The 26,986-nt window shown below is 34.7% G+C and overlaps 1 protein-coding gene across 21 annotated transcripts in view; it reads left to right on the forward strand.

Annotated features, from left to right (window-relative positions):
- The window catches only part of Ncor1 (nuclear receptor corepressor 1), a 153,011-nt gene that overhangs the window by 73,971 nt on the left and 52,054 nt on the right, over positions 1-26,986 (forward strand). For 13 of the 21 annotated variants that reach the window (XM_071603044.1, XM_071603048.1, XM_071603058.1 and 10 more), the window contains 6 exons: positions 3,569-3,696; positions 6,709-6,926; positions 8,719-8,781; positions 10,669-10,808; positions 16,727-16,853; positions 23,776-24,328. In XM_071603044.1, the coding sequence (XP_071459145.1) occupies positions 3,569-3,696; positions 6,709-6,926; positions 8,719-8,781; positions 10,669-10,808; positions 16,727-16,853; positions 23,776-24,328 (1,229 nt within the window). The remainder of the gene's footprint in view (positions 1-3,568; positions 3,697-6,708; positions 6,927-8,718; positions 8,782-10,668; positions 10,809-16,726; positions 16,854-23,775; positions 24,329-26,986) is intronic. The other 8 variants (XM_071603045.1, XM_071603052.1, XM_071603064.1 and 5 more) reach the window with 3 other exon arrangements.

Here is a 26,986-nt window from a genome sequence, read left to right on the forward strand (position 1 = left end):
TTTAACATGCAAACTCCATCCTATACCACCCAGATTGGTACTTCTCTACAGATTTGCTTGAAACAAAAGTAATCCTAACCACCTCTTTAAATGAGAGATGTTCCTTATTTTCTTTAATGTCAGTGGCATGTGTTGTGATAAATGTTTGTGCAGATTGTCCATAGGTAAGATTCAATTCTCTGCTGGCTGTGCTTCTCAATGTTGCCTGTTCAGCATACAGTGATGAGAGGTTCCACTGGAGAGGTGCCTTGTATGTGACCACACTCTAATCTAGCAACTCTGTCAGTTTCTTTGGATCATTTCCACACTTTAATTAGAGCTGGGAGCTACAGCCTTCTTTCCATGACTGGTTTAAGCAGTGCTACATTTGCGTCTCAGTCCCTAGGACCAGGGAAGAGTAGTCATCTATTGGTTGGATTTCAGAAGGGAATGTGTGGGATTGCTTACTTTCTTCAAAACCCTGGTTGCCTTTAGAAGCAGTAAAATATAAGGGGAATAAGATTGTATGTATCAAGATAGACTCAAACTAAAAAGCGTCTTCACAGCAAAGGAAACAGTAAGAGAAGAGAGAGCTTACAGAACGGGATAAAATCTTTACCACACACACTTCAGATAGAGCACTAATCTACAGGATATATGAAGAACTCAAAAAACTTAACACCCAAAAAACAAATAACCTGATGAACAAATGGACTAAGAAACTGAACAGACACTTCACAGAAGAAATACAGTCGATCACCAAATATATGAAAAAGCATTCAACATCTCTAACAGAGAAATGCAAATCAAAACTACAGGGATACCATCTCACTCCAGTCAGAATGGCAATTATCAAGAATACAAGCTACAAGCAACAATAAATGTTGGCGAGGTTATGGAGAAAAAGGTATACTCACACATTGCTGGTGGTACTGCAAATTGGTGCAACCACTCTGGAAAGCAGTATGGAGATTCCTCAGAAAACTTGGAATGGAACCACCATTCGACCTAGCTATCTTTCTCCACGGTTTATACCCAAAGGACTTAAAATCAGCCACATCAATGTTTATAGAAGCTCAATTCACAATAACTAAACTATGGACCCAACCTAGGTGCCCTTCAATAGATAAAGAATTTGTGGTATATATACACAATGGAATATTACTCAGTATTAAAGAAGAATGAAATTACAGGGTTTGCCAGTAAATGGATGGAACTAGAGTGAAATAAGCCAATCCCAAAGAAAGGCTGAATGTTTTCTCTGACATGCAAATGCTAATTCACAATAAGGGCGGGGAGGCAGGTGGATAGAGGTACTTTGGATTAGCAGGGGAGTAAATGGTGGGGAGGGGATATGAGGGTAGGAATGATAGAGTAATAATGTCTGATTCATTCTACTATGTGCAGATAATGAGTACAAGACTGGTGTAGCTCTACATCATGTACAACCAGAAGAATGAGAAGTTATACTCCATTTATATATGATTTGTCAAAATGTATTCTACTGTCATGTATAACAAATTAGAACAAATTAAAAAAAAAAAAAAGAAAAAAAATATGTATCACCCAGGACTAAAGAAAATTTTAATCTCTTTCCTTACCATCTGCTCTGTTGACATCTCCCTTCATATCTTCATACTCTACACCAATTTCTAGGTTACACAGCTGTGTTAGTCAGCTTTTCATCACTGTAACCAAAATACTTCACAAGGACAGCTTAGAGGACAAAAAGTTTAGTTTGAGCTAACAGCTCCAGACGTCTCAGTTCCATTGCTCTGAGTCTGAGGTGAGGCAGAACATCATGGTGGAAGGGCATGGTAGAGGAAAATTGCTCAGATCAGAGCAGCCAGGAAGCTGAGAAAGGGAGCAAGGAGCCAGGGGACAAGATATATTCTCCAAGGGTATGGCCCCGTGATCTACTTCCTCTAGCCATGCCCCACTCATCTATAGTTATCAACTCATACAATAATCCTTTCAATTTATTAATCCATCAAATTGATTAAACTACTGAACAAGCTGTTGCTCTCATAATCTAACCATTTCGTCTTTGAATACTGCTACATTGGATAACATGTTTCTAGTACATGAGCTTTGGGGGGATATTTCATATTCATACCATAACAGCAGCTCACTGACTAGACAAAATGTTGGTATCTTACTGGTTTAATGACAAATTAATGGTTCACTTATGTCTGACTTAGGTTATTAGCATTTGAAACCAGTCTTTCAGGCACTATGGTATGCTAGGAAGTCAGAGCTGAATTAAACATTCCCAATTGCAAGGCAGACTTACTTAAAGTTGTAAAACATACATTTGAAATCCACCCTTTTTTTTTTTTTAATTAGGAAATGAAACTGGCAATTAGCCAGGTTGAAAAATTGGGAAGATCAGATAAAACAAATGAGGGAATTACGATCTTGAAATGATTTAGCAAATTGATTAGCAAATGCAGTTTTTGATGGACTGTGAAAATTCCATAGAATAAAGAATCAAAGGACCAAGCAGAATCAGCAACAGGGAAGGTGTGGAATGGGTGGGGTATGAATAGTTGCATCTGGAGAGAAGAGCTGTTGATTTTAGTTCTGGCAGGTCAACCAGGTTATTGTGATTTTACCTCCCAGGAAATGTAGCATTTCAAATTTCGTCTCAGAGCATATGTAGGATTTTTCCAGGCAAGAAAGGGCAGAAAGGGTATTCTAGACAAAGGTAAGAAAGCGCTGGGCTTGTGAAGATGAGTCCAGAGCAGTAAGAAGAATGTGGGAAGGATGGGCGTTGGAGGGAAATATGCACAGGCCAATAGGCTTTTCAGTAAAGATGCCCTAGAGTTCTGTCCTCATTACATTATGCAGTCTTGATTTCTGAATTAAATAAAAATAATACAGCATTCTTAGTTTTTTCTTTTAGACTTGCAGTTTTAACAAATGTGACATCAGAAATGAAAGGGTCTGATTGCCCAATACCTTTCTTCGGTGTTTTCTTTTAGGAGTATGTAGGAACACATTTACATGGTTGTAGTTTCAGCTTAGGAATATTTGAATGTTTTACTTCTCTTCAATGTACTATATCTTTAGAATTTTTCCAAATTACTTCAGTCAACTATTCCATTAAATGTCAACTACTCATTAAATGGATGTTCCTCCCCAAAATGCATAAAGATGTTTCTTATAGTTTCATTTATAATAATGGAAAAAAATAGGAATACATTAAGTATTTAATGATAGGGATGGTTTGAAAAAATTGTATATGTGTTTTGAAATATATTTTGAAATGGAATTCTTGAGTGACAGATTAGATAGGGCTTGCAAAGAGAGCACCAATCTCAGATTTCCAAGTGGAATTTTAACATTTTCACCTCTCTGATAGATCTAAATGCTCTGAGCATTTGTGTATGTATGTATAATACCTTTTAAATAATACATATAAAATATATCATAAAAGTATTGCTTGATTTTTAATTCATGGCCACCAATTATATTGTAAATGATTCATAATTATTTAAAATGTTTAGATGGCTATTATAATTTGTCATCACAATTTGAGAATCTATTGCTGGTACCTTTGTGTTTCACAAATGATGATTTATTCTAGCAGCAAATTGCCCGACCCTCACAAGAAGAAAAAGTAGAAGAAAAAGAAGAGGATAAAGCAGAAAAAACAGAAAAAAAAGAAGAAGAAAAGAAAGATGAAGAGGAAAAGGATGAGAAGGAGGACTCTAAGTGAGTTAAATAATTATTAATAAGTGTTGTAGTTACTTTTAAATAATGAAACAGTCTTTTGAAGGTGTGAAATATTGGATAAAAGAATCAGTGGGATATGAGTTTTGTTATTTGACATGACTAAGTAATGAAGTATAATTTTTTGGCTTATTGTATTTATTTGCCAGCCATGAGTTACTTCTTTTCAGACAGGATGAGCTACAATAATGCGTACTTCTCACAAAGATGTGTTGAATTTAATTTAATCTTGGATTTGGAAGATTCCTCAGGCTCTTTTATGAGCCTCAGATAGTGTACCTTAGGTAGTGTAAAAATGCTGAGAAAGGAACTTTTCACTAATATAGTATATTCTAGGTTCATTGACCATATTATATAAAATACATTTCCCAATTTATTTGCTGTTGCCATTTTCCTGGTAATAAAAAGTAATTCATGTTCATTATAGAAAATCGGGAAAAGAAAGCAAAGTATAATGAAAGTTAATCTGTCATTTTGCCAGTCAGAGACACCACTGAGGCTTTTGTATACATTTAGGCACAGAGGGCCTCAGGCACTGGATTGGTTGTTTACCCCCGAACGATTATGTTTATAAATAATGTAGACTAAAATTCATCAATTTTAGATTGATGTGTTTAGACAAGTGTATGTACTTGTGTAGAGCATTTCCAATCATCCTATTCCTGTAGGTTTCTTTGAAGTGACATCAAATTTGTAATAGGTTTCTCTGCCCCCATTCCTAGCCTGTGGCAACCGCTTCTGCCTATTCTAGAATTATATAGAAATGGAGTCATACAGTATATATTAGTCAGGTTTCTGTCACTATAGCAAATACCTGAGATAACCAACTTATATCTTTGGCTCATATATTTGGAGGTTTCAATCCATAATTGTTTGGGCCTGTGGCAACACAGCATATCATCAAGGGAGCACGTGAAATACCAAAACCATTAACCTCCTGGCCAGGAAGGAAAGAAGATAGAAAGAGAGGAAGAGGCCAGGGTCCCAGAATTCCCTTCAAGGGCAAGCCCCCAATGACCTAAAAACCTCCCACTAGGCTCTGCCTTCTAAAGGCTCCATTGTCTCTCTTTAGTACTGCCCTAGGGACCAAACTTTTAAACACATTTTAAAATATTTTGAGAATATTTAAGATCCAGACTATAGCAAGTATGTAATGTGTTATGTGACTTATTAACTTATAAATTTCTTCGAGATTTATCCAGGGTGTTTGATGTGTAAATGGTTCGTTCCTTTTTAATATCTATTTTGTTTCTGTAATCCTCTTGGAAGTACTTAAGTTTTACCTAGTTCTGGGATGACTAAAGCTGCCTAAGTCAATTGACATGGTTTGAAAAGTGTTAGATATTCATGCTTTTCTAATTTTATATCTTAGGAAGATGCGTATAAAGGAAAAGTTTAGGTTATTTTAGTTTAGGTTAAACTTTTATCCTACCACATAGTCAGTGGTTCTGCTCAAGTGGAACTACCTTACCTGGTTTTACTTTTATCTTTTTTTTTTCTTTCTTAGAACTGCTATACCTTAATTTTACTTTTTTCTTAAAATATCTATTGTTGTTATTGTTTTGAATGTTTGTGTATATATTTGTATGTATGTGTGCATGTGTCTATGCATTTACTTATTTTTGGCAGTACTGGGGTTGAATCCAGGGCACTGTACCACTGAACTATACCCTCAGCCCTTTATATTTTTTATTTTGAGATAGGGTCTTGCCAAGTTGCTGAGGCTGGCGTCAAATTTGCAATCCTTCTGCCTCCCAGGTAGCTGGGATTACATGTGTGCACGACCACACCTAGCTTCTAAGTTATTTTAACAATTCATTATCTATTTGGGCTAAATCTTAAGGAGAATACAAAAAATACTTAAGATATATACTATTTCCAGGTAGTTTATAATCTACTAGGGGAGAGCAAGGCAAGATACAAGAACTGTTTACAAGGAGAAAAAATCTTGGAAATAAGAATTAATAAAGCATGTTGGGAAATTGAGATATGGTCAAGTTTGCTTCTGTGTTGGCAGTTGGAATACCACACTTCTCAGGGTCATGTATTAGTGTTCTCAAAAGTTTCATGCCATATCTACATGTTTGAACACCTTTAATTTGGAAAAAGTGACCCCTTACTCAGTGCCTTCCATCTTAGATTGCCACCCCTCCTCTCTTTATTTTTTTTATTTATTATTCTTTAATCTTTGCAACAGCTCTATGAAATATATTACCATTATCCTTATTTTACAGATGAAGAAACTGAGGCTCATGGGAATGAGGCAGTTTTTCCAAAGTTATTGCTAGGCTAGTAAATCCAAGGCATCTTTGCCCTGGGGTGTAATCAGTATTGGTAGTGGTTCAGAACACTGAGTCTGGCTTAATGAAACAGTATTGTGGATTACCACTATAGAGTAAGCATCAATCATAAAGGTACTTACTATCTGTTTCAGCTTCTTCATTTCACTAATAAGACAACTTAGAACAAGTGTAAAACACCCAGGACTCCTGCCGTTTGGTATAGACCATGTCTTTGAATTGCAGGTCTAGGGGATCTTGTGCTGCCATTTGTTAATTTCCTTGTGGAATGTTCTGGTTTTGAATCAGTTAATTTGAAATATGTTTAAAATGTAAGTCCATTAATATGTTTTTTTAAAAAAACGTATGGAATATTTTCATTTTAACCAGCCAAAACTCTTCAAAATTAGGGCATAAAAGAATTTTACCTGGGGCTGGGGATGTGGCTCAAGCGGTAGCGTGCTTGCCTGGCATGTGTGCCGCCCGGGTTTGATCCTCAGCACCACATACAAACAAAGATGTTGTGTCTGCCGAAAAACTAAAATAAATATTTAAAAAATTCTCTCTCTCTCTCTTAAAAAAAAAAAAAGAATTTTACCTAAATTTTTTAAAAATAAATAAGAGATTGGTTAGATTTATTCAATTTTTAAGTAAAGGATGTCCAAAACTGCAGCCTTCTTTGATACACACAAATTTTCATTGTTTTTGTTTCCAGAGAAAATACCAAGGAAAAGGATAAGATGGAAGCTACAACAGAAGAAACTGAGGAGAGAGAACAGTCCACGCCTAGGGGGCGAAAAACTGCCAACAGTCAAGGCCGCCGGAAGGGGCGAATCACCAGGTCCATGACAAATGAAGCGGCAGCTGCCAGTGCCGCAGCTGCAGCTGCCACTGAAGAGCCTCCACCACCTCTGCCACCACCACCAGAACCTGGTGAGTGGGAGGAATTGGCATGAATAGGCCATAATTTGTATGGAATTCTCTCTCAGTATTAGGGTTCTCTAATGTTGATAATCTACAAATAATCCTGAAGTCTGATCTTTAAATTTTTTGAACTTTATTAATGTCAATTTTTTTGAAAATGAACATGAGCCACAATCTTGCTACTCAAATACAGCTGTTTTTCTTTTTTAATTAGTTATAATCCTAGTGGGCGTATCACCTTTTTTAAAATATTTTTACTTGTTATATATCAGATGTTTTCTAATTTCTTAGTAATCTCCATTTTTACTTTGTAAATGGCCATAAGTGTTGGCATTTTTTTCCTGAGACATGACTTATTTAATCAGGCAGTCCCATTCCTCATCTTAAACCAATATAGACAACACTATAATGGGAAAAAAAATCTGTGCACATAGCATTGTTTTTCTGTTAAATTATTTTTCATAGGAATAAATTCTTAGGCAAATTTATATTGGGCCTAAGAATCCAAGCATATTTCTCTCTCTCTTTTAAAAAGTACTGTCTCATTAGTTTATAAAAGGATTGTTTGAATGATAAGTACCACCATTAGTGATTCGTGGTACCAATTTTCCCATAACATGAAGTATGAAAGATAGTGCAAGTTCTAGGAATGAGTGTAGCTCAGTGGTAATGCTCCTGCCCTTGAGTTAAATCCCCAGTAGCAAAAACAACAACAACAAAAAACAAACATAGGCAGAGGGGCAGATCATGATGGGCTTTGTATGAACTATATCTTGTTTTGCTTACAAAGGAGAGAGCTTGCAAAGGTTTTTACATAGAAGAGTGCTCTGATTAGATTTGTACTTTAGCAAGATAGGTCTGGAAGTGGTAGGTGAAGGTCAGATTAGATGGGCTCAAGAATGGAAGCAGATGTTGTATATATGAAGGAGACGATAGTTGATACATGTCATTGGGTGTGAGTAGTAAGTGACAAGGAGGATTCAAAAATCAGTCTGAGGAGCCTATTCATAATTCAGATGATTGTGTTACTATTGATTGAGTAAGAATGTAGCAAGAGTTCATTTCAGGCTTGATATTTTCAGTTTTCTTTCTGAAGTAAGAGAGCAAGCGTTCAATGCATTATCCCTTTGTGCCTGCTGGATACCAGAAACAGAAATGAACAAAAAGAGTTAGGTCAAGATGAGGGTTCAGAGAAAGGGAGAGGGCACTGTTCCCAGACAAAAAGAAACAGGGTTATTTTGTCCTTTGACAATGCAAGAAAAGAGGAGTGATCGTTTAAGCTGGAAAGCATTGGGTGAGGTGGGACTTTCTTAAAACTAAGCTAAAGATATTCAAACATGTAGACATGGATAGAACTTCTGAGAACATTGAGAAAGATTGTGTTGTTGAGAAAAGTAAAACTTTTCCATCTGGTTGATAGAAAAGAGACTGATAGCATCTAATTTTCATAGTTGTTGTTTTTATTTCCCACCAAATGCTGTAAACAGACTTTATAGCAGGTTCGAAGAGTTTACAGATTACATTGTTTGTCGGAATGAAGGATTTTTCTTTTCTGTTTTTGGTACTAGGGAGTGAATCCAGGGGCGCTCAACCACTAAGCCACATCCCCAGCCCTTTTTTGTGTTTTATTTAGAGACACTGTCTCACTGAGTTGCTGAGGCTGTCTTTGAACTCAGTCCTCCTGCCTCAGCCTCCCAAGCTGTTGGGATTTCTGGTGTGTGCAACCCTACCCTGCGAAGGATTTTTCTTTCTCTCTCTTTTTTTCCTCTCTGCTTAACTGGGTTTTCTCCTTTTGTTTTAGTTTCCACAGAGCCTGTGGAGACCTCTCGATGGACAGAAGAAGAAATGGAAGTGGCTAAAAAAGGTAAATTATAATAGTTAGATCTTCTCAAGGTTTTTTTAGTTTGTTTTTGTTTTAAAGGGTGATTAGTTATGAGCATAATAGAAATACTTTTGTAATTTAGGAAATTAAAAGGTTCTTCCAAGAGGGTAGGGTTTCTAAGCAAATTTAAGAGTTCTTTTTGATAGTATAGTACCCTTAAGGTACTATAATGTTATTTTGAATATCTTCATAAAACAAGTAGCTTTTCCAGAATAGTTGCTATTGAATTTATTTTGGAACAAACTTTGATATAAATTCCATATTTATGTTGTTTTAGAGTTGCATTCAATAAAATGGCACCTACTTTTTCAGTTTGCATTTGGGTTAAGTCTTTTGATTATAAACCATTAAGTGTCAGGAATAGTGGCCCATATTTGTAATTCCAGATACTTGGGAGATTGAAAGTTAAAGGCCACCCTAGGCAACTCAGGGAGACACTGACTCAAAATAAAACTAAAAATAAAACAGAATGAAGTGTAGCTCAGTGGTAGAATGCCCCTGGATTAAATCCCCAATTCCACAGAAATAGAATAAATAAACCATTAAAGAAATTGCACTGAGGAGGAGAGAACATGAAGTTTATAGCCAAGCAGACTGAAGTTTTGAGTTCTTCTCTGTTACTTTACTGTGTCATCTTACTATGGAACTTTATGTACCTTGTAGTTTTCTCTTGTTGCTTATTAATGTAGTATGATTTAAAATTGAACTAAATTACATTAGGGTAAATATTGGTAGTTAATTTTAAGAAAGATTAATTCTTTTGTTGTTTAAATATTTACCTTGTAGTTCCAAAGGGAAATTGTTATATGTAACTTGGCCTTTTGGTGACATATTTCAGATTAATTTACTATTTATCAGATAATAAATAATGTGTCTTAGACTCAAGTATAAGCAAACTTAACCAAAAATCAAACAGTTTACAGTGTTCTATTTTCAAAGTATTTTTATCTGAACCTTATTTGCCATGATTGGCAAATGCTAAATCTGCATTGTTTTTGAGAAGATTCACGTTTATTCTCATGTCATCATCAAAATATCATATTTAAACAAGCAGGTGTGAGCTCTATCATGGAATGGTCTTTTTCAGACAGATATATCTGTGTTTAAGTATCTAATCTATACTCTTTAAGAAACTATCAGGCAAGATTTGGTAATGGTCTTTCTCCCTTATTATTAAGGGAGCTATTTGTATTAACCTTGAAAAACTGATGTTTACCTATAAATTGTTAAATTTGTACTGGGAATTTCTGTTTATGTATACCTGTATCTAAAGTATATCTTTATATTGTTGTCTATGTATGTATATATACAATTATATATTCATATTTTTCCACGTATATGTGTGTATAGTTGTTTGATTAGAGAATTATTAAATTGCATAATTTTCTGTGATGCGTTATATTAAAACAGGATTTTTAAAAACTGGTAAATTTTTTGAGGGCATTGCTTGATTATGAGTTGACTGGCATAAATCCTGATTATCAGTGAGGTTTCCTACAAATGAGACTGTGTTAGTCATTTATATTTGATTACCTTATTATTGATACACTGTCTCTAGGATCTAGAAGTACCTAATTGCTTAGTTTGCAAGCATTTGAACTATAACTGTGGGTCCAATGTTGCCCTGTCCCTGTAAATATACATAGCACAGGTAAGATTTAGCCCTCTATTAATGAGCATATTTTAAATTGGGGGGGAAATACAGGACAAAAATGAGTTTTCAGTCAGTAAATATTGAAGTACATTCATAAGTAATTGAAAGAGTGTCTGTAGTGTTAATGATTGTAAATACAGTGATTACATTGATTTATTATTTCTCTTGCTTGCAGTCACTATTCAATTAATGCTTCATCTGCTTTTAAAATACAGGCCTAGTAGAACATGGCCGTAACTGGGCAGCAATTGCCAAAATGGTGGGAACTAAAAGTGAAGCTCAGTGTAAAAACTTCTATTTTAACTATAAAAGACGACACAATCTCGACAACCTCTTGCAACAGCATAAACAGAAAGTGAGTATATCAGAGGTAGAGAAGCTTTGATTTATCTTTTTTTTTTTTTTTAACTTCAAGTGTTTTCAAACTTCAGAGATTGATTTTGGAGAAACTTTTTTGTATCTTGTATTTGTATTTATGCATTTACCTGTAAGAAGTATTCTAATTTCTTGGTACAGGTCAACTGGTTTCCTTTTTACTAATCAAAAAGGTTTCTATTTGTAGTAATGGGAATTCAGTACTTTTGAATTACTGTAGATGGGAAGTTTAATTGAAAACTTTAGGTGACGTTTTATCATATTGAATGAGTCGATTTGGTATATTAAAAAAATGTTTTTTTCAAAGACAAAGATTATGTGGAATAAAAAACCAGGGGTTATACTCAAATTATTATTATTTTCAAATTATTGAAGATTTACTTGAAATAAATTACTATTATTGGAATTTTTCTTATAAGGAAGTTTTAGTATAGTAGTTCTTAGAGTTTTGGAGAGTCCTTTGAGGTAAAAATGGAAAATGCTTATACTTTCATGAAACTATTAAGATGTTATTTGCTTTTTTCTATTAATATCTGGATTGATGGATAAAACTGCTGGTGGCAGGATACTCAGTGTGCTGGTACTCAGTGTGTTCTTTATCTGCAAGCAACTTTTAAAAAATAGTACCAGATTCAGAAGTGGAGGTTTAACTCAGTGGTAGAGCATTTGGCCTAGCATTTGCAAGGCCCTGTTTTGATCCTCAGCACCATAGATAATAAGATAAAATAAAATGAAAAAGCTAGTTTTACTGAAGAATGTCCTTGATGAAGAATAAAAATTAATTTGATTGAATTTTTACATTAAAGTACTCGTATTTTACTACTCTGTGTAATGAAATGGTAAGTACACACATGGCTCTTTTACAAAAATATGATTATTCTATCATGGAAAAGTGCTTTTGCAGGTGTTTGAATTTCAGGCTGAAATATGTTCCCTTTTTCATAGAATATTGTTTTTACTTGAAAGCATGACAATGTGATTTTTCAAATTTTTGTATTTGGCAGATAGGTTTTTTGTTGTTGTTGTTTTGTTTTGTGTTTTTTTCTGACAATAAGTGAGCCTGTCTTTCAGAATAAACAACAAATAGTATTTGTTGTCACTTTTAAATTTCATGCTTGCAAATGAAAAGGAGAATTTTGGAAAATGCTTATACTTTACTGTGTGTGGGTTTTCCCTAAGTGTAGGAAAATACCTAAGATGATCAAAATGAGAAGAGGTTTATTTTGCCTCGCAGTTTTTGAGATTTCAGTTTATGGTTGCTTTGGAGCCTGTGGTAAGGTAGCAAGCACATCATGGCAGGAGCAGTGGTAGAAGAAGCCTGTTCACCTGATGGCCTATATGAGAAAATACACAGGAAGGAAGGGCACCCAGTCCTGATGTCTCCTTCGTGGACACACACTCAGCAACCTGAGCTCTTCTGCTAGGGCACACCTCTTAACGGTTCTACCATTTCCATGAGCTGAGGCCAAGCCTTTAACACATGGAGGTTTGGGGGTATTCCAGATCCATAGTATGGTAGCATGAACTTAATATGTTCTGGTTACACTTTTTTGTTGTTGTTGTACCAGAGATTGAACCCAAGAATGCTCAACCACTGACACACCTTTTTATTTTCTTTTTAAATTTTATTTTGAGACAGGGTCTCTCACTAAGTTGCTTTGGGTCTCACTAAGTTGCCGAGGCTGGCTTTGAACTTGTGATCTTCCTGCCTCAGCCTCCTGAGCTGCTGGAATTACAGGCATGTACCATGCCCAACTAGTTATACTGTTTTGATGAGATCAGTGGTTATAAATAATTTGGTGATTTGCTATATAATGAAGTATATCTAAATTTGAAAAATCTACATAACTAAGTACTTTTTGCTTTTCTTTTTTGATGCTGCAGTGGAACTCAGGGTGTTATGCATGCTAGGCTAATGTTCTACTGCTGAGTTGTATCTCCAGCCCTTCAGTATTTTTCAAATGACCAGTTGGTGATATTACAGTGGATATTATTTATTGCTAAAGGATTCCCATATGGAAGTATAAGACAAATTAATAAACTTTAACATAATAGAGTACAAAAAAGTTTTATTAATGTGGTTTCAGATTTCATCAAACTTTTAAGCAACTACTTACCAAATTTTGGTACAATATCAGAAAACAGACTCTATGGGTCCTTATTACTTTTTAAAAAAATATTTATTTTTTAGTTGTAGTTGGACACAACACCTTTGTTTAATTTATTTTTATATGATGCTGATGATCGAACCCAGGGCCTTGCACGCGCTAGGTGAGCTCTCTACCACTGAACCACAACCCTAGCCCCTTACTACTTTTTAATACTTTAGGGTTCTTAGACCAAAATGTTTTAGTATCATTAAGGAGAGAAGAATGAGTAATGAAAACACAAATACTTAAGCTTACTAAGATGTGAACTTACAAAGAAGAGTATATACTCTTTTTTTTTCCACATTTAAGATTTAATGATGCTCAGCAAAGGACACAATTCAATGGGAGAGAGGACAGTCTTTTCAGTAAAATGTGCAGGGAAAATCAGATATCTATAATAGATGAATTAAATTGAAAGATCATATATTCTTGATATATAATATTTAAAAAAATATTTTTTTTAGTTTTGATAGAACTTTATTTATTTATATGTGGTGCTGGGAATCGAACCCAGTGCCTCACACATGTCAGGGAAGTATGCTACCACTGAGCCACAGCCCTAGCCCTTCAAATACAATATTGACTCAAAAGAGTATATACAAAGGAACTTTGAGGTTGCAATAGTTTAAAGGTCCTATAAGAACCAAAACATAAAGAACAGAAAATAACACAACAAAAAAATATATTGACAAGATGAAGTCTTGAGTTCAGGAGATACCATCTAAAATGTTTTGGGAGAAAGTCAAGTAAACAGTGAATCAAATGTTTGTTGTGTTTGTTTTTTTTTTTTTTTAGTACTAGAGATTGAATCCAGGTTCCCTCTATCACTAAACTACTCCCCCCAGCACATTTTTATTTTTTATTTGAGACAGGGTCTCACTAAATTGGTGAGGCTGGATTTGAATTTGTGATCCTCCTTCGTGACAGAAATTATAGGCATGGTACCATGTCAAGCCAGCTGTTATTTTTTTAAAGATAAATATTTTAGCCAGATACCTGTAATTCTAGCACCTCAGGAAGCTGAGGCACAAATGTTGCAAGTTTGAGGCTATAGCTGGACAACTTAGACCCTGTCTCAAAATAGGGCTGGGGATGATCCCTCAGTGGTAGAACACCCCTGGGCTTAATCCCCCATATTTAAGAAAACAAAAACAAAAAGAAACATACTAGTTGGGGTTCTCAAGGATAAAAAATCAGCAGTATATGAACGTGTATGTATAGAGAGAGGTATAAGGAAAGAAAAAAATGAAAGATGAGGAAGGAAGAAGAGCAAGATGGGAGGAATTTACCCATGTGATCGTGAGGGTTTAACTTCCGTGGAGTAGGCTGACTGAAAAGACTTTGAAAAGAATTGGAGTCCATTCTGCTTCAGAATTCCTCCTTACTCCAGTGTTTGTTCTGCTTAGGCCTTCAGTGGACTGGATGAGCCCTCCTCCCCTCCTCTCCCCATGGAGGGTAATATGCTTTACTTATAGCCTACTCATTTAAATGTTAATCTTATTACACCTGTACAGAAATATCCAGAGTAATGTTTGGTCAACTCTCTGGGCAAAGTGTCCTAGCCAAGCTGACATACAAAATCACAAACATCTCTAAAACATCTAGTTCTAATCATTATGATTAATCACAATTAAAATGATAGAAGACAGCAGACTTCTCTTGCTATCTAGAGTGTTTTATCTTTTTAAAAAATATTTCAAGGGCTGGGGATGTAGCTTAGTGATAGAGCATTTTCCTAGGGTATGTGAAGCCCTGAGTTCAATCCCCAGCATCACTTAAAATGACTAATACTTGTCAATCCTCAGTAGTATATATGTAGGTGTTAAATAAAATGCCTGTGCATCTTGCCAAATTTACTCATCAAATTGGTGAATGCATAGATGTCATAGGTTTTGGAATGTCAAATCTCAGTGAAGAAAATGCTTGAAGATGTTGCAGGTTATTGCATGTGAAGAGCAGAATTTTACCCAGTGGTAGTGAAAAGCTGTTTCTTCTATAATCATTAGTTAAAGGACTAAACAGAATGGGTTAATATTTGCAAAGGAGGGGCAAAAATCCATATACTATTTGTTATCTAATGCTTGAAAATATTATGGTAGCATTCATGGAATCTTTTTTTTTTTTAAAGATGGACATAATAACTTTATTTTATTTATTTTTATGTGGTGCTGAGGATCGAACCCAGTGTCTCAAATGTATTAGGCAAGCTCTCTACCTCTGAGCGACAACCCCAGCCCCTTCTGATAGGTTTTTAAGAAACATGGAGTGCCTTTCTGGGATTGTTTCCTTTCATTCCTCCTAGGGATACTCTGATTAATATTGGAAAATAATTGTTTCTCTTCAGTTAATTAATGCTGTGGGTTGGATCCTAAATAGCATTATCATATATTAACTAAGAATAATGACTAGGCATCTTGGTAATTTTTAGCAGGTTGGGGCAGTAATAATATTTTTTCCTCTCTATGAAGAGTCTCGGTGGTAGAGGCTGACAGGTGAAATACATGATGGGCATAGAACAGAACTTCCAGTGCCAATACCTGCAAACACAGGAGACCTTAAGTTTTGTATCTAGCAACATAAGGCTATAAATATAGTGTAAGTAGCAAGCATCTTCCATTTAAATATGTACACACATAATAAATTATGTGGCTTCATTAGAAGAATGAGCGATTTTATATAAACACATAATTTGCAGAATGGAACACACTATTTAAAGAACAACAAGGGCTGGGGCTGGGGCTCAGTGGTGGAGCGCTTGCCTAGCATGTGTGAGGCACAGGGTTCAATTCTCAGCACCACATATGAATACGTGAATAAAATAAAGGTCCATCAACATCTAAACAAATTTGAAGAAAAACATAGAAGGAATTTGTCTTCATTAATAGTAAAAGAAATGATTTGTTATTGCCCATAAAGTTGCCTAATTCTTAAAGCTAGCATTATTAATAATACCCCAAATTGAAAATTACTCAAATGCCTTAAAATAGGAGAATTTAACTGTACACTGATAACTGTATTTTTATGGAATATTTTGTAAGAACCATTTTGAAGAGTTTGTAGCATAGGAATATGTTCTCTTCAAAGCTATTTTAGGTTAAAAAAAAATTAGACTTGGGATATATGACTACATGGGTCTGTCCAAGCTGTGGACAGATTTCTATACGTGTACATGCATCTAAAGGACTTAAAAGGAACTGTACTAGTATACTTGGAATCTCTAGCTTTTGAAATTATGAGAATTTTTTAAAATTCAATTTTCTGTATCTTCCACATTTTAATCTGTAAGTTACGTTTATTTGAAAATAAATATTATTTTACTTACAAAAATACATTTCCTGGAGTAGGAAAGGATCATGAAAACTTGTGGTCCCAAAAATGGTTCAGATGTAAACTTTTCATCAGTTTTGTGAAATTGACCCATCTGCACAAAAGGCCTGACAGTGGTTGCCTGCACATTAACGAGAGAATTGTCACACACATAACCATCTTTTTCTGTTTCTTTTTTTAAAAATATTTTTAGTTGTAGATGGACACAATGCCTTTATTTGTTTTTTTATTTATGTGGTGCTGAGGATTGAACCTAGTGCCTCACACATGCTAGGCAAGTGCTCCACCACTGAGCCCCAGCCCCACATAACCATCTTGTATGTGTGTGTCAGTGTTCTATATTTTTTCAGAAGGGAAAAGGTTTGATTTTTTTTTTCTTCTTAGCTATTTAAATCACAAATAATATCATGTATTCCTTTAGGCTTCACGAAAACCTCGTGAAGAACGTGATGTGTCTCAGTGTGAAAGTGTTGCTTCCACCGTTTCTGCTCAGGAAGATGAAGATATTGAAGCTTCCAATGAAGAAGAAAATCCTGAAGATAGTGAAGGTATCTTAAAAATCTTAAATTTAGTGTGATTTTTACCTCAAATACATTATTTTTAGCTTAACTTTGTAGGAATTGCTTTATTGAAGAAATGGTATATCTTTGTTGTCATGGCATAGTCTTTAAGCTTGAATATAATATATTTATTCAATTGATCAACAAATTTTTATTTATGTAGCACTTAAGATGGTCTGGGTCCTACAGCCAGAAGATCACAACAAGTCCTGCGTCAAACTCCAAGTTTCAGCATCCATAAAATGTCTGTACATTTGTATCATTTCCAAATTTACTTGTTCAACTGGTATCATTAGTTACATTTTTCTCCTTATTTTATTGCTTCGAGGTTGATTTATTTCATATTTGGACAAATATTTACATATGTCATATGTATGCTTTCATGTAACAAGAATTAATGACCCTGGAAGCCCCAGTAAAATACTTAATAGAATCCCTTTTTGTCATTCAAAAAAACGACAACTTCCTACAAAAGTAAGTATTTTCTGAGTTTTTGCTAGTTAAAGAAAAGGTACCTAATTAATTCATCTAATTTATTTCTTTTGTAAATTGATTGCTTTGTGGGGATTTTCATAATGCTTCTATTCTTTATAAATTATCTATTGAACATGTTTAAGTTTTATATACACCTATCTAAAATGTTTTTTTTTTAATGTTTGAATTACTAGAGTTTAAACTTTGTTTAATTAGAGCTGTTTATCTTTTCCTTTGTAGGCCTTTATATTTTATAAAGCTTAGGAAGCTTTACATCCCCCAATTCTAGAAATATTGGATTTTATTTATTTCTACAGGTTATTGTTGTTACCTTTTAAACATAAAACCTGTCTTGAAATGGGTTTTGGCTTTGAATAATAATGAAACTTTTCTGTGAGGTTTTTGTGGAAAATGAGGTGATTGATACAAGTGTAAAGAGAATACTGAAACAAGCTTACCCTGGCTAGATTAAGAGTTCTGCTAACAATGGAAGACAGGTGTATTCCTCATGCTTCCAGAGGTCATCAGGGTTTGTTCCTTTTAGTAAGTTTGTATCCGGTAGCTTATATACCCTGGGTTTATGAATGTAAATGAAGCCTATACAATAGTCCCCCTTATCCAAGGTTTGGTTATCCACAGGCAACTGAGTCTGATAATACTAAATGGAAAAATACAATATTTTGAGAGAGAAGGAAACCGAGATCACATTCATGTAATTTTTATTACAATATATTGTTGTCATTATTCCATTTTGTTATCAGTTATTGTTATTAATCTCTTACTGTGCCTCATTTACAGATTATCACAGGTATAAATATATAGAGAAGACATTGCAAATGTAGATTTTGGTACTATTTTCAGTTCTATGGATAAGAGGGGACAACTGTATTAATCTCCTTGGGCAGCCATAATAGAATGGTATAGTCTGAGTCACTTAAAATGCAAAAATTTGTTTTCAAATTTAGATCAAGGGGATGACAGAATTGCTTTCTGATAAGGATTCCCTTCCTAGCTTACAGATAGTTGCTTCCTCACTTTGTCTTCACATGACCTTTTCTGTGTGTTTGTACACTCCTGGTATCTTTTCTCTTCTAAAAGAGCCATGCTGGGTTAGATCCCACTGTTAGGTTCTCATTTAGCCTCAGTTACCTCAATTAGAGGCCCTTTCTACAAATCCAGTCACATTGGGTTTGGGCTTCAATATAGTAATTGGGGAAACAGAACACAGTTCAGTCTATAATAAAGCCCAAGCCTATTATCATAAATTTGTTAATTTCTGAATAGAAAAGTCTATTCATGTATAGGTTAGCAGAGTCTCAAAAACTTGATACCAGAAAGTGACTTTTTCCCATCTGTTTTCTTTCTGTTATTTTGTCTTACTATGAAGCTTTTTTGTTTGTTTTTCAAATTGCCAAGTGTGGTATTATGATAGAATATCCGTCTGATCCAGTGTAGGATGGCATGGTCACATCCTTTGTTAATCAAACATGTGGGTATCCTGTGACATCTAGAATTGTGTTCTACCTGTAGGAAATGAACTTGCCAGTAGAAGTTTTGAGATCTCTTCTGCATTTCTTTTTGTCTTAACTTCATTTGGAAAGTATCATAGAAAAAAAGAATATAAAATGCAGTTTATGTGATCTAAGATTGCTAATCTACATCTTAGAGTGTAGATTCACTGTTTTGTATGGCAGCGCTCTTGCCAGTGGAAGAAGGAAAGCACCTGCTGAAGGGAGAATTGCTGTGTCCGTTTTCCTCAAATACATCTGATTATCTCCACAATTAGAGTTCTGGATTTAAACTTTACCAAAATTTGAAGTTGCTCTTTTTTTTACTTTTTTAAAGAGAAAGAGAGACAAAGAGAGAGAATTTTAATATTTATTTTTTTAGTTTTTGGCGGACACAACATCTTTGTTTGTATGTGGTGCTGAGGATCGAACCCGGGCCGCACACATGCCAGGCCAGTGCGCTACCACTTGAGCCACATCCCCAGCCAATTTTTTACTTTTTATTTTTAGGAAGGAAAGGTATTTTTGGTTGGTGCTTGATGAAGCATTATGCACTAGAAATATTCCTACTCTTGTGGCTTGAAAGAAAAAGTGCTTATTTCAAGTGACATCTATTGCACAATCACTGACACATATCTTCTATTATTTTGAGGAAAAGCAACTTGTCATTTTGCCCCTGGATTGGGGGCTTCCCATCACTATATAAACAAAGGTTCATTTAGGCTTAAGTGTTTATTTTTTACTTTAATTATTTACTTAGTTATTTTTCATAGTCCTGGGGAATAAACCCAGAGACACTTTACAACTGAGCTATATATCCCAGCCCTTTTTTATTTTTTATTACGAAATGGTCTCTTGTTAAGTTGCTGAAATTTGCAGTTTGGAATTCTCCTGCCTCAACCTCCTGAATCACTGGGATTAAAGATATGTGCCATTGCACCTAAGTTTCCACCTTTAACAGAAACAAGTGCAGATTGCCACAGAAATACATTGAAGAAGCTGTTCAGTCTTTCATCATTTTGATAGCAACTTTCACTAATGATAATTGCTACCTTTTATTAAGACCTTACTTCGTGTGAGATACTTCTGAGTTTTTATTCTTTTTTTGTTGTTTTTATTTTGGGGACTTGAAGTCTTGAACTTTAGGCTCATTCATCTAATTAACCTACTCAGTATTTGTACTTGAATGCCTACAAGCCACCTCAGAGTTAACATCCATAGCAAAATCTTGTTTCTCCCTCACCACAAGCTACTCTTCCCTTCAGTCTTCCTTTATGTCAGTAAATGTTACTTTGGTTACTCACTCTTTCATATTCCACATGTGGTCCATCAGCAAATCATGTCGAGTTTTTCTTAAACATATATTCAGAATTAGATCCCTTCTTATAGCCATTGCTTCTGCTTTTGTTCTGTGGTCCTGTCCTCTCCATTGCAGTAGCTTTTTGTTTAGTCTCCTTGCTTCTTTTGGTTCCACTCTTTTTTTTTCAACCTTTCACACAGCAAGCAGCCACCTTACTCCTTATACAATGTAAATCAGACTACTCCGGTAATACTTTCCCGTCTTCTTATGAATAGAAATCCAGGGCTAGGGTTGTAACTCGATGATAGAGTGCTTGCCCAGCACTGGTATTGATCCTCAGCACCACATAAAAAAAAATAAATAGATAATGACTGGGGATATAGTCGAGTGCTTGCCTTGCATGCACAAAGTCCTGGGTTTAATCCCTAGCCCCACATTCTCACACACACACACACACACACACACACAAAAAAAAAAAAAAAAATAGAGGTATTGTGCCCACCTACAACTAAAAATACATATATGAAAAAAGAATAGAAACCCAGGCCCATTGTGACCATTGAGGCCTTATATGAACTGACCTTTGTACATCTATGAACTTTCTGCCAACCATTTTTCTGCTTGCTCCCTCTGCTCCAACCACACTGTCGTCTTTGCTGTAACCAAGCAAAATAGTCCCACCTGAGGCCTTGGCACTTTCTGATCCCTCTATCTGGAATATTGTTCCCCAAAGCGTGCTCAGGGTTCACTCTGTTCAGGTACCACTTTATCTTCTGTAATCCTTCCTCACCCACTGTATCTTTGGGTTTGTTATTTAGTTGCTGCATTTTTTTTACCATGTGATATACCAAATATTTATTGTTCATCGTCTATTTTACATAAGAATTTGGGCTGCATGGGAATGTATAATTTGAAATTTTCAGTGCTACATCCTTAGTACCTCAACTCCCTACACATAGTTGGTGCTTTATACATATTTAAATGAATGAGAAATTGAATTTGTAATTTTCAGGGGTTTTTGTTGTTGTTTGTTTGTTTGTTTGCTTGTTTTTGTTTTGTACCAGGGATTGAACCCAGGGATGCTTAACACTGAGCCACATCCCCAGCCTGTTTTGAGACAGGGTCTCACAAAGTTGCTTAGGGATTTACTAAATTGCTGAAGTTGGCTTTGAACTTGTGATCCTCCTGCCTCAGCTTTCTGGGCTGTTGGGATAGGTGTGCACCATCATGCCTGTTGTAGTTTTTAAAATATTTCATCATATGTTAAAAATGTTTTTTAAAAGCTCATATTTTTTCCATACAATGGATATACCTTCAGAGTTTTCTGTTTTGCTGAAGATATTTCTACATATTTTTAAAAATTGCATATATCTTGTCCCATGTTAATTTCTAAACATTTAAAATATCTTTCTTTTATCTGGAATTATTTTTCTATACAAAAGATGATAGGGCCCACTTTTTCTTCCAGATAAAGAGTCAATTCTGATAGAACTGTTTTATTAAGCAAATCATTGTTTTAAATATTTTTAAAAATTTTTATTTTTTTAATAAAATTTTTAAATATTTTTAAAAAGTGATTTAAAATATCACCTTTAATATAGTTTAACTTCCCATATGCATTAGGATCTGTTTCCTGGACACTTTTATTCCATTGATGTACTTTGCCAATGTAGCAGTTCTAAACATGTTTAATATGCTGGCTTTATGGTCACTTTGAATATCTAGAGAGGCAAATTTTCCCTTTTTACCTTTAATAACTTATGGAATTGTTCTTCCATATAAACTATTGGTTCATGTAGTGTAAGAAATTTTTCTTACCTTTTGGATTCTCATTGGAATTATATTAAAATATATATATATGTAAATTTTAGGGAGAGTTAAAAACTTAAATTTTCTATATTGAGGGAAATAAAAAGTTAATACTTCAGTGAACATCTCTATAATGTTAATAATAGCAGCATATTGGAAGTAGTGTAAGAATCCAATAATAGAAGAAAGAAAGATTCGGTAAAAATTAAGGTCTCAGCTATTCATTTGGTTTATATTTCACTGATAATATTTGAATCTGATGTGGCAGAGCTTGTCTCTAGGGTTTAAATGCTAATCAGAATATGTGGTCTTTGACCTTACAGCATTTATAGCCTAGTACAATAAACAGCCAGGAGTCACATAATTGTGAATATACATTATAATAGTTCTAATATCATAATTTAACTTTATTAAAGGATTCATGGAATGCTTTGTAATCAGTGATGCTTGAGCTGGTATCCAAAGAAAAAAATAGGTGAAAGAGCCTTTCAGTATGATTGAATGGAAGGTATAAAGCCTCTGTGTTAGAAGATGCTTGGGACATTCAGAAAACTTAACAGACCACTGAGGCTGGAATACAGAGAGCTGGATGCAAGATGAAGGTTGAGAGGTTGGCAGAGGCCCACCAGGCAAGGCTTTGTAGGCCATGCTGACAGTTTTGGAACTGTATCCTAAGAGTTATGGAGTTTCTATTGAAAAGTTGAAACAGAGGGGAGAGAGAGTGTGAGTAATGGTGAGATTTGGCTTTAAAAAAAAAATTACTCTGGCTTTAGCATAGATTAGTAGTCTGAAGTGGAAGGCAAAACAGAAGAGTCAGTTTTGGACTAGAGTGGCAATTGGAAAGTTGAACGGAATTGGATAGATTCAAGGGATATTTTTAGAAAATCAGACTTGTCAAAGTAGGATATGGAGATTAATGAGTGAAAGGTTTAAAAGATACTCCTAGGTTTTGATATGCTTAATTATATAGTAAACACTAATAAAAAAGTCTAATTTTAGAATGTTAACTACAATTCCAGTTTAGGACATACTAAATTGGTGATTCCTTTGGTATGTTTTATCTAGGTGAAGATGTCAGTGTATTAGAAGTATATTTGTAAAATGACAGACAGTATAGGGAAATATCTGTATTACCACATGAAATTAAAAATCTGAAATATTATTCTAGAACTTTGACTCATGTAGGCTGTTGAATACTTGATATGTAAGTAGTCTTGAAGACTTACTATCAAAAGAGGTAATAGTTATTTTCTATACTGGTTACATGTTACAATAACTTTAGACATATTAGGTTAAAGAAATAAATTGTTACAATTAATTTTATCCATCTCATTTTACTTTTTTTTTTTTTTTTACCAGAAAAAGTTTCAGTAAAAATTAATCTCTCTCACAACCATTCATTTGCTTAAATTGTACAGATGCAATTTTCACTATATTCTTAATGAATAGCACTGTTCTGGAGTGTGGCTCTATTGGATAAAAGGAAACTCACAGAGAGAGGCTTGAAGAAATACATCAGAATATCAGTGTTTATGGAAATGGTTTTTGTTTCATTTTTCCATCTTTCTTTGTTTTTCATATTTCAAAATAAATTATTTTTTGATGTAAAAAAGCTCTTTTACTTTTAATTTTAGAAGGTCAAGACATTTCAATTTCTCACTTTCACAGAAAACTCTAGCTTTCCCAATGGCTGTAAATACTTCAGTGAGGTCATCAAAGGAATGTAATTCATTCTAAACAACCGCTTTCAAGCATGGTTTCTGTCACCACCTGAAATATGTTCATTATCAGATTTTTATGCTATATCATTATCTTTAAGGTGCTGAAAATAGTTCTGATACAGAAAGTGCTCCTTCTCCTTCACCAGTTGAAGCTGTCAAGCCCAGCGAAGACAGCAGTGAAAATGCTGCTTCTCGAGGAAATCCCGAACCCATGGCTGATGTGGACTCCACTACAGAAACGGCACCGGTTGCATCTCCTTCCTCAGCAGTTCCAAGTACAAAACCAGCTGAAAATGAAAGTGTGGAGACCAAGGTGAATGACAACATCAGTGTTAAGACAGCAGAGCCAATGGATGTAGACCATCAGGAGCACAGTGCTGAAGCAAGTTCTGTTCTTGATCCCCCAACCACTACCAAAGCAGACACGGTGGATGTTGAAATGAGGGTGCCTGAAAACAGTGCATCTAAAGGTGATGGAGATACCAAAGAAAGAGACTTGGAGAGAGCCAGTGAGAAGACAGAGCCTAGAGATGAGGATTTGGTGGTGGCTCAGCAGATAAATGTCCAAAGACCAGAGCCCCAGTCAGATAATGATTCCAGTGCAACATGCAGTGCTGATGAAGATGTGGATGGAGACCCCGAGAGGCAGAGGTGAGACTTCTTTCTGAGCTGGTTGTCTACTGAGTCCCAGAATGGTGCTGGCTACAGAGATGACTGCTATACAGATATTGACAAGTTACAGGTAGTCTGTATGATTTTAATATTGGGCTATGATGATACTGTTCATCTGTTTAAGGAAAAAAAAAAGAACAGTTATATGAATATTATTTTTAAATGAAAAAGATTATAAATTTCTTCTAGATCTTTCTTTTCACATGTGTTCTATGATAGCAGAAAAAAAGTGATCTCAGCTAACATAGTTGTGAGTAAAACTATAGGTCACTGTGGTGCCTGAAGTTGGCAGCTATGGAATGTGATGAAAAAAGTGAAGTGAGGGGTATTGGTTCCAGCTGTGCTTTGCTATATATGCTGGCTTGGCATCAGAGCAAGGCCTACTTGACCCAGCATTGTAGATGTAAGAAAATGCAGAAAGAGAAACATACCAAGTGTTCTGAAAATAATTTAAATACAAATTAATGATAATTATAATGACCACTTTTTTGTATCTGTTAAATTTAAAATAGGTGTAATACAGATTAATTAACAAGTATTTTTAGTCATTAAAGGTAAATTAATGTAAAAATTCATCATATAATTAGCATTTCTGTAAGTTATAGTAAAAACATATTTTATAGGAGTTTATACCACTTTACCTAGTATTTTTAATATCCTGGTGTTTTCTATTTCTTGAAAGAAGTGGAATCACCTATAAATGTATTAGAATGTTGGATAGGGGTGAATTAGAGTAAACATCATTTAATCAAAAACTCAATCAAATTCTGCCCCCCTTTTGGCCTTTTTTCCTTTTTAATAAGAAAGATGAATAAGCCACTCAATAGAAACCAGATTCTATTCAAAGTTCAGTTTTCATAGTATGTCCTGGTGTCGCTCTATTTTTAGTCCTTATCCCCAAGATATTTTATGTCCTCACACTCTAGCATGAGATTGGATACATTGTAATATTCAGCATTACAGTGATGATTCCTCAAAGGAGATTTATATATAGTAGATGCTAGCATTTTCATCTGTAAGAATTTAAATAATATCGGCATTCTGCCCAACCATGGTTTACCAGAAAATTCAGCCATCTAGATCAGTCTTTTCCCTTTATTTCACAATATTCCAGATTTTATTTTTTTAATTAATTTACTTATTTTAATTAGGTATATATGACAGCAGAATGCATTTTGATTTATTGTACACAATTACAGCTCAAGTTTACATTTCTATGGCTGTACACGGTGTAGTGTCACACCATATGTGGGTCATACACGTACCTAGGGTAATGATGTCTGTCTGGTTCCACCATCTTTCCTGCCCCCATGTACCCTCCCTACCCTCTCTCTAGTGCTTAACTAGAGAAAATATAAGTGGGTTTAAGCCGTGTCATCTTTTTCAAAGCATTCTTTAATGAAATATTCCATCTGAAATAAGAATTGTCTTGTGTTTTGCACTGTTGGTTTTAATAAATATACTTACATCAGAAGGAAAAATCAGGATGGCCGCAATCTTAGAGTGAGCATCCTAAGAGATAAATATAACAGTAGTCTTGGAAGTCAGGTTCCTTGTAGGGCTGGGAATGTAATTCAGTAATAGAGCTCTTGCCTAGCATGTTTAAGACCATGAGTTTGATCCTTAGCACTGGAAAAAAAAAAAAAAAAAGCCAACTTGAAATCGGTGGTTTCTGAATGACATCCTAAAGTCTACATTGCTTCCAAACAATCAAAATAACTGTTTTACATTTTTAATGTCACTTTTGTCCTTTAATACAGTATGAAAATTGTTTTCTTTTACACATTCTAATTTTCTTATCTATATATATATGTGTGTGTATATATATATGTGTGTATGTGTGTGTGTATATATATATATATATTTAAATTGTCACCTTTCCTCAATAATTGTGACAACATTGAGAAATGACTAAGCCTACTATATATGATGACCCCAGTATATAATTTTCCTAGCTTTAGAGGTGGGTCAGCCTAAACTCAAGTATTCTAACTGAGTGAAGCATGTGGAGTATGAGATGGCTCTGAGGGACTGTGAGCACAGTAACGTGAGCCTATGTGAAGCCTGCTGTGTGGGAATGTGGATTCTCATTGTTTCTACTTTCCATTTTTCATAAGAAGTCAGAAGTCTGGAATTTGGGGTGTAAGTTTGTTTTAAAATAGCTTGGTTTATACCCTGTGATCCCAGCAAAACATCCTTTAATGCTATATATTTAATCTGTTCAGTATGTTAGTGGTAAGTTAGAATTAAACTTTTTTTCTTTTGTGGTTCTAGCAATTGAACTAAGGGGCACTCTACTCCTGAGCTACATCCCCCAGACTCTTTCATTATTTATTTTGAGACAGAGTCTTGCTAAGTTGCCCAGGTTGGCTTTTGTGATTGTTTGACTCAGCCTCAAAAACCATTTTTAATGTTTTTTGGTTCAGACTATAACTTGGGTTAGATATAAATGATTAAATTCAGATAAATTTCAATTTGTTAATCAGTATTAGATTTCTTGATGATTTCTCTGGAAATTAGCATTATTGGTGTTTGTGTGGTTTTTTTTTTTTTAACTTTCCAAATTTCTTATTTTTAAAGTTTATTATTATATATATTTTCTTCTGGTGCTATGGATTAAACCCAGGGCCTTGTACA

Source organism: Marmota flaviventris, chromosome 17, assembly GCF_047511675.1.
Source record: "Marmota flaviventris isolate mMarFla1 chromosome 17, mMarFla1.hap1, whole genome shotgun sequence".
NCBI classification, from domain to species: domain Eukaryota; kingdom Metazoa; phylum Chordata; class Mammalia; order Rodentia; family Sciuridae; genus Marmota; species Marmota flaviventris.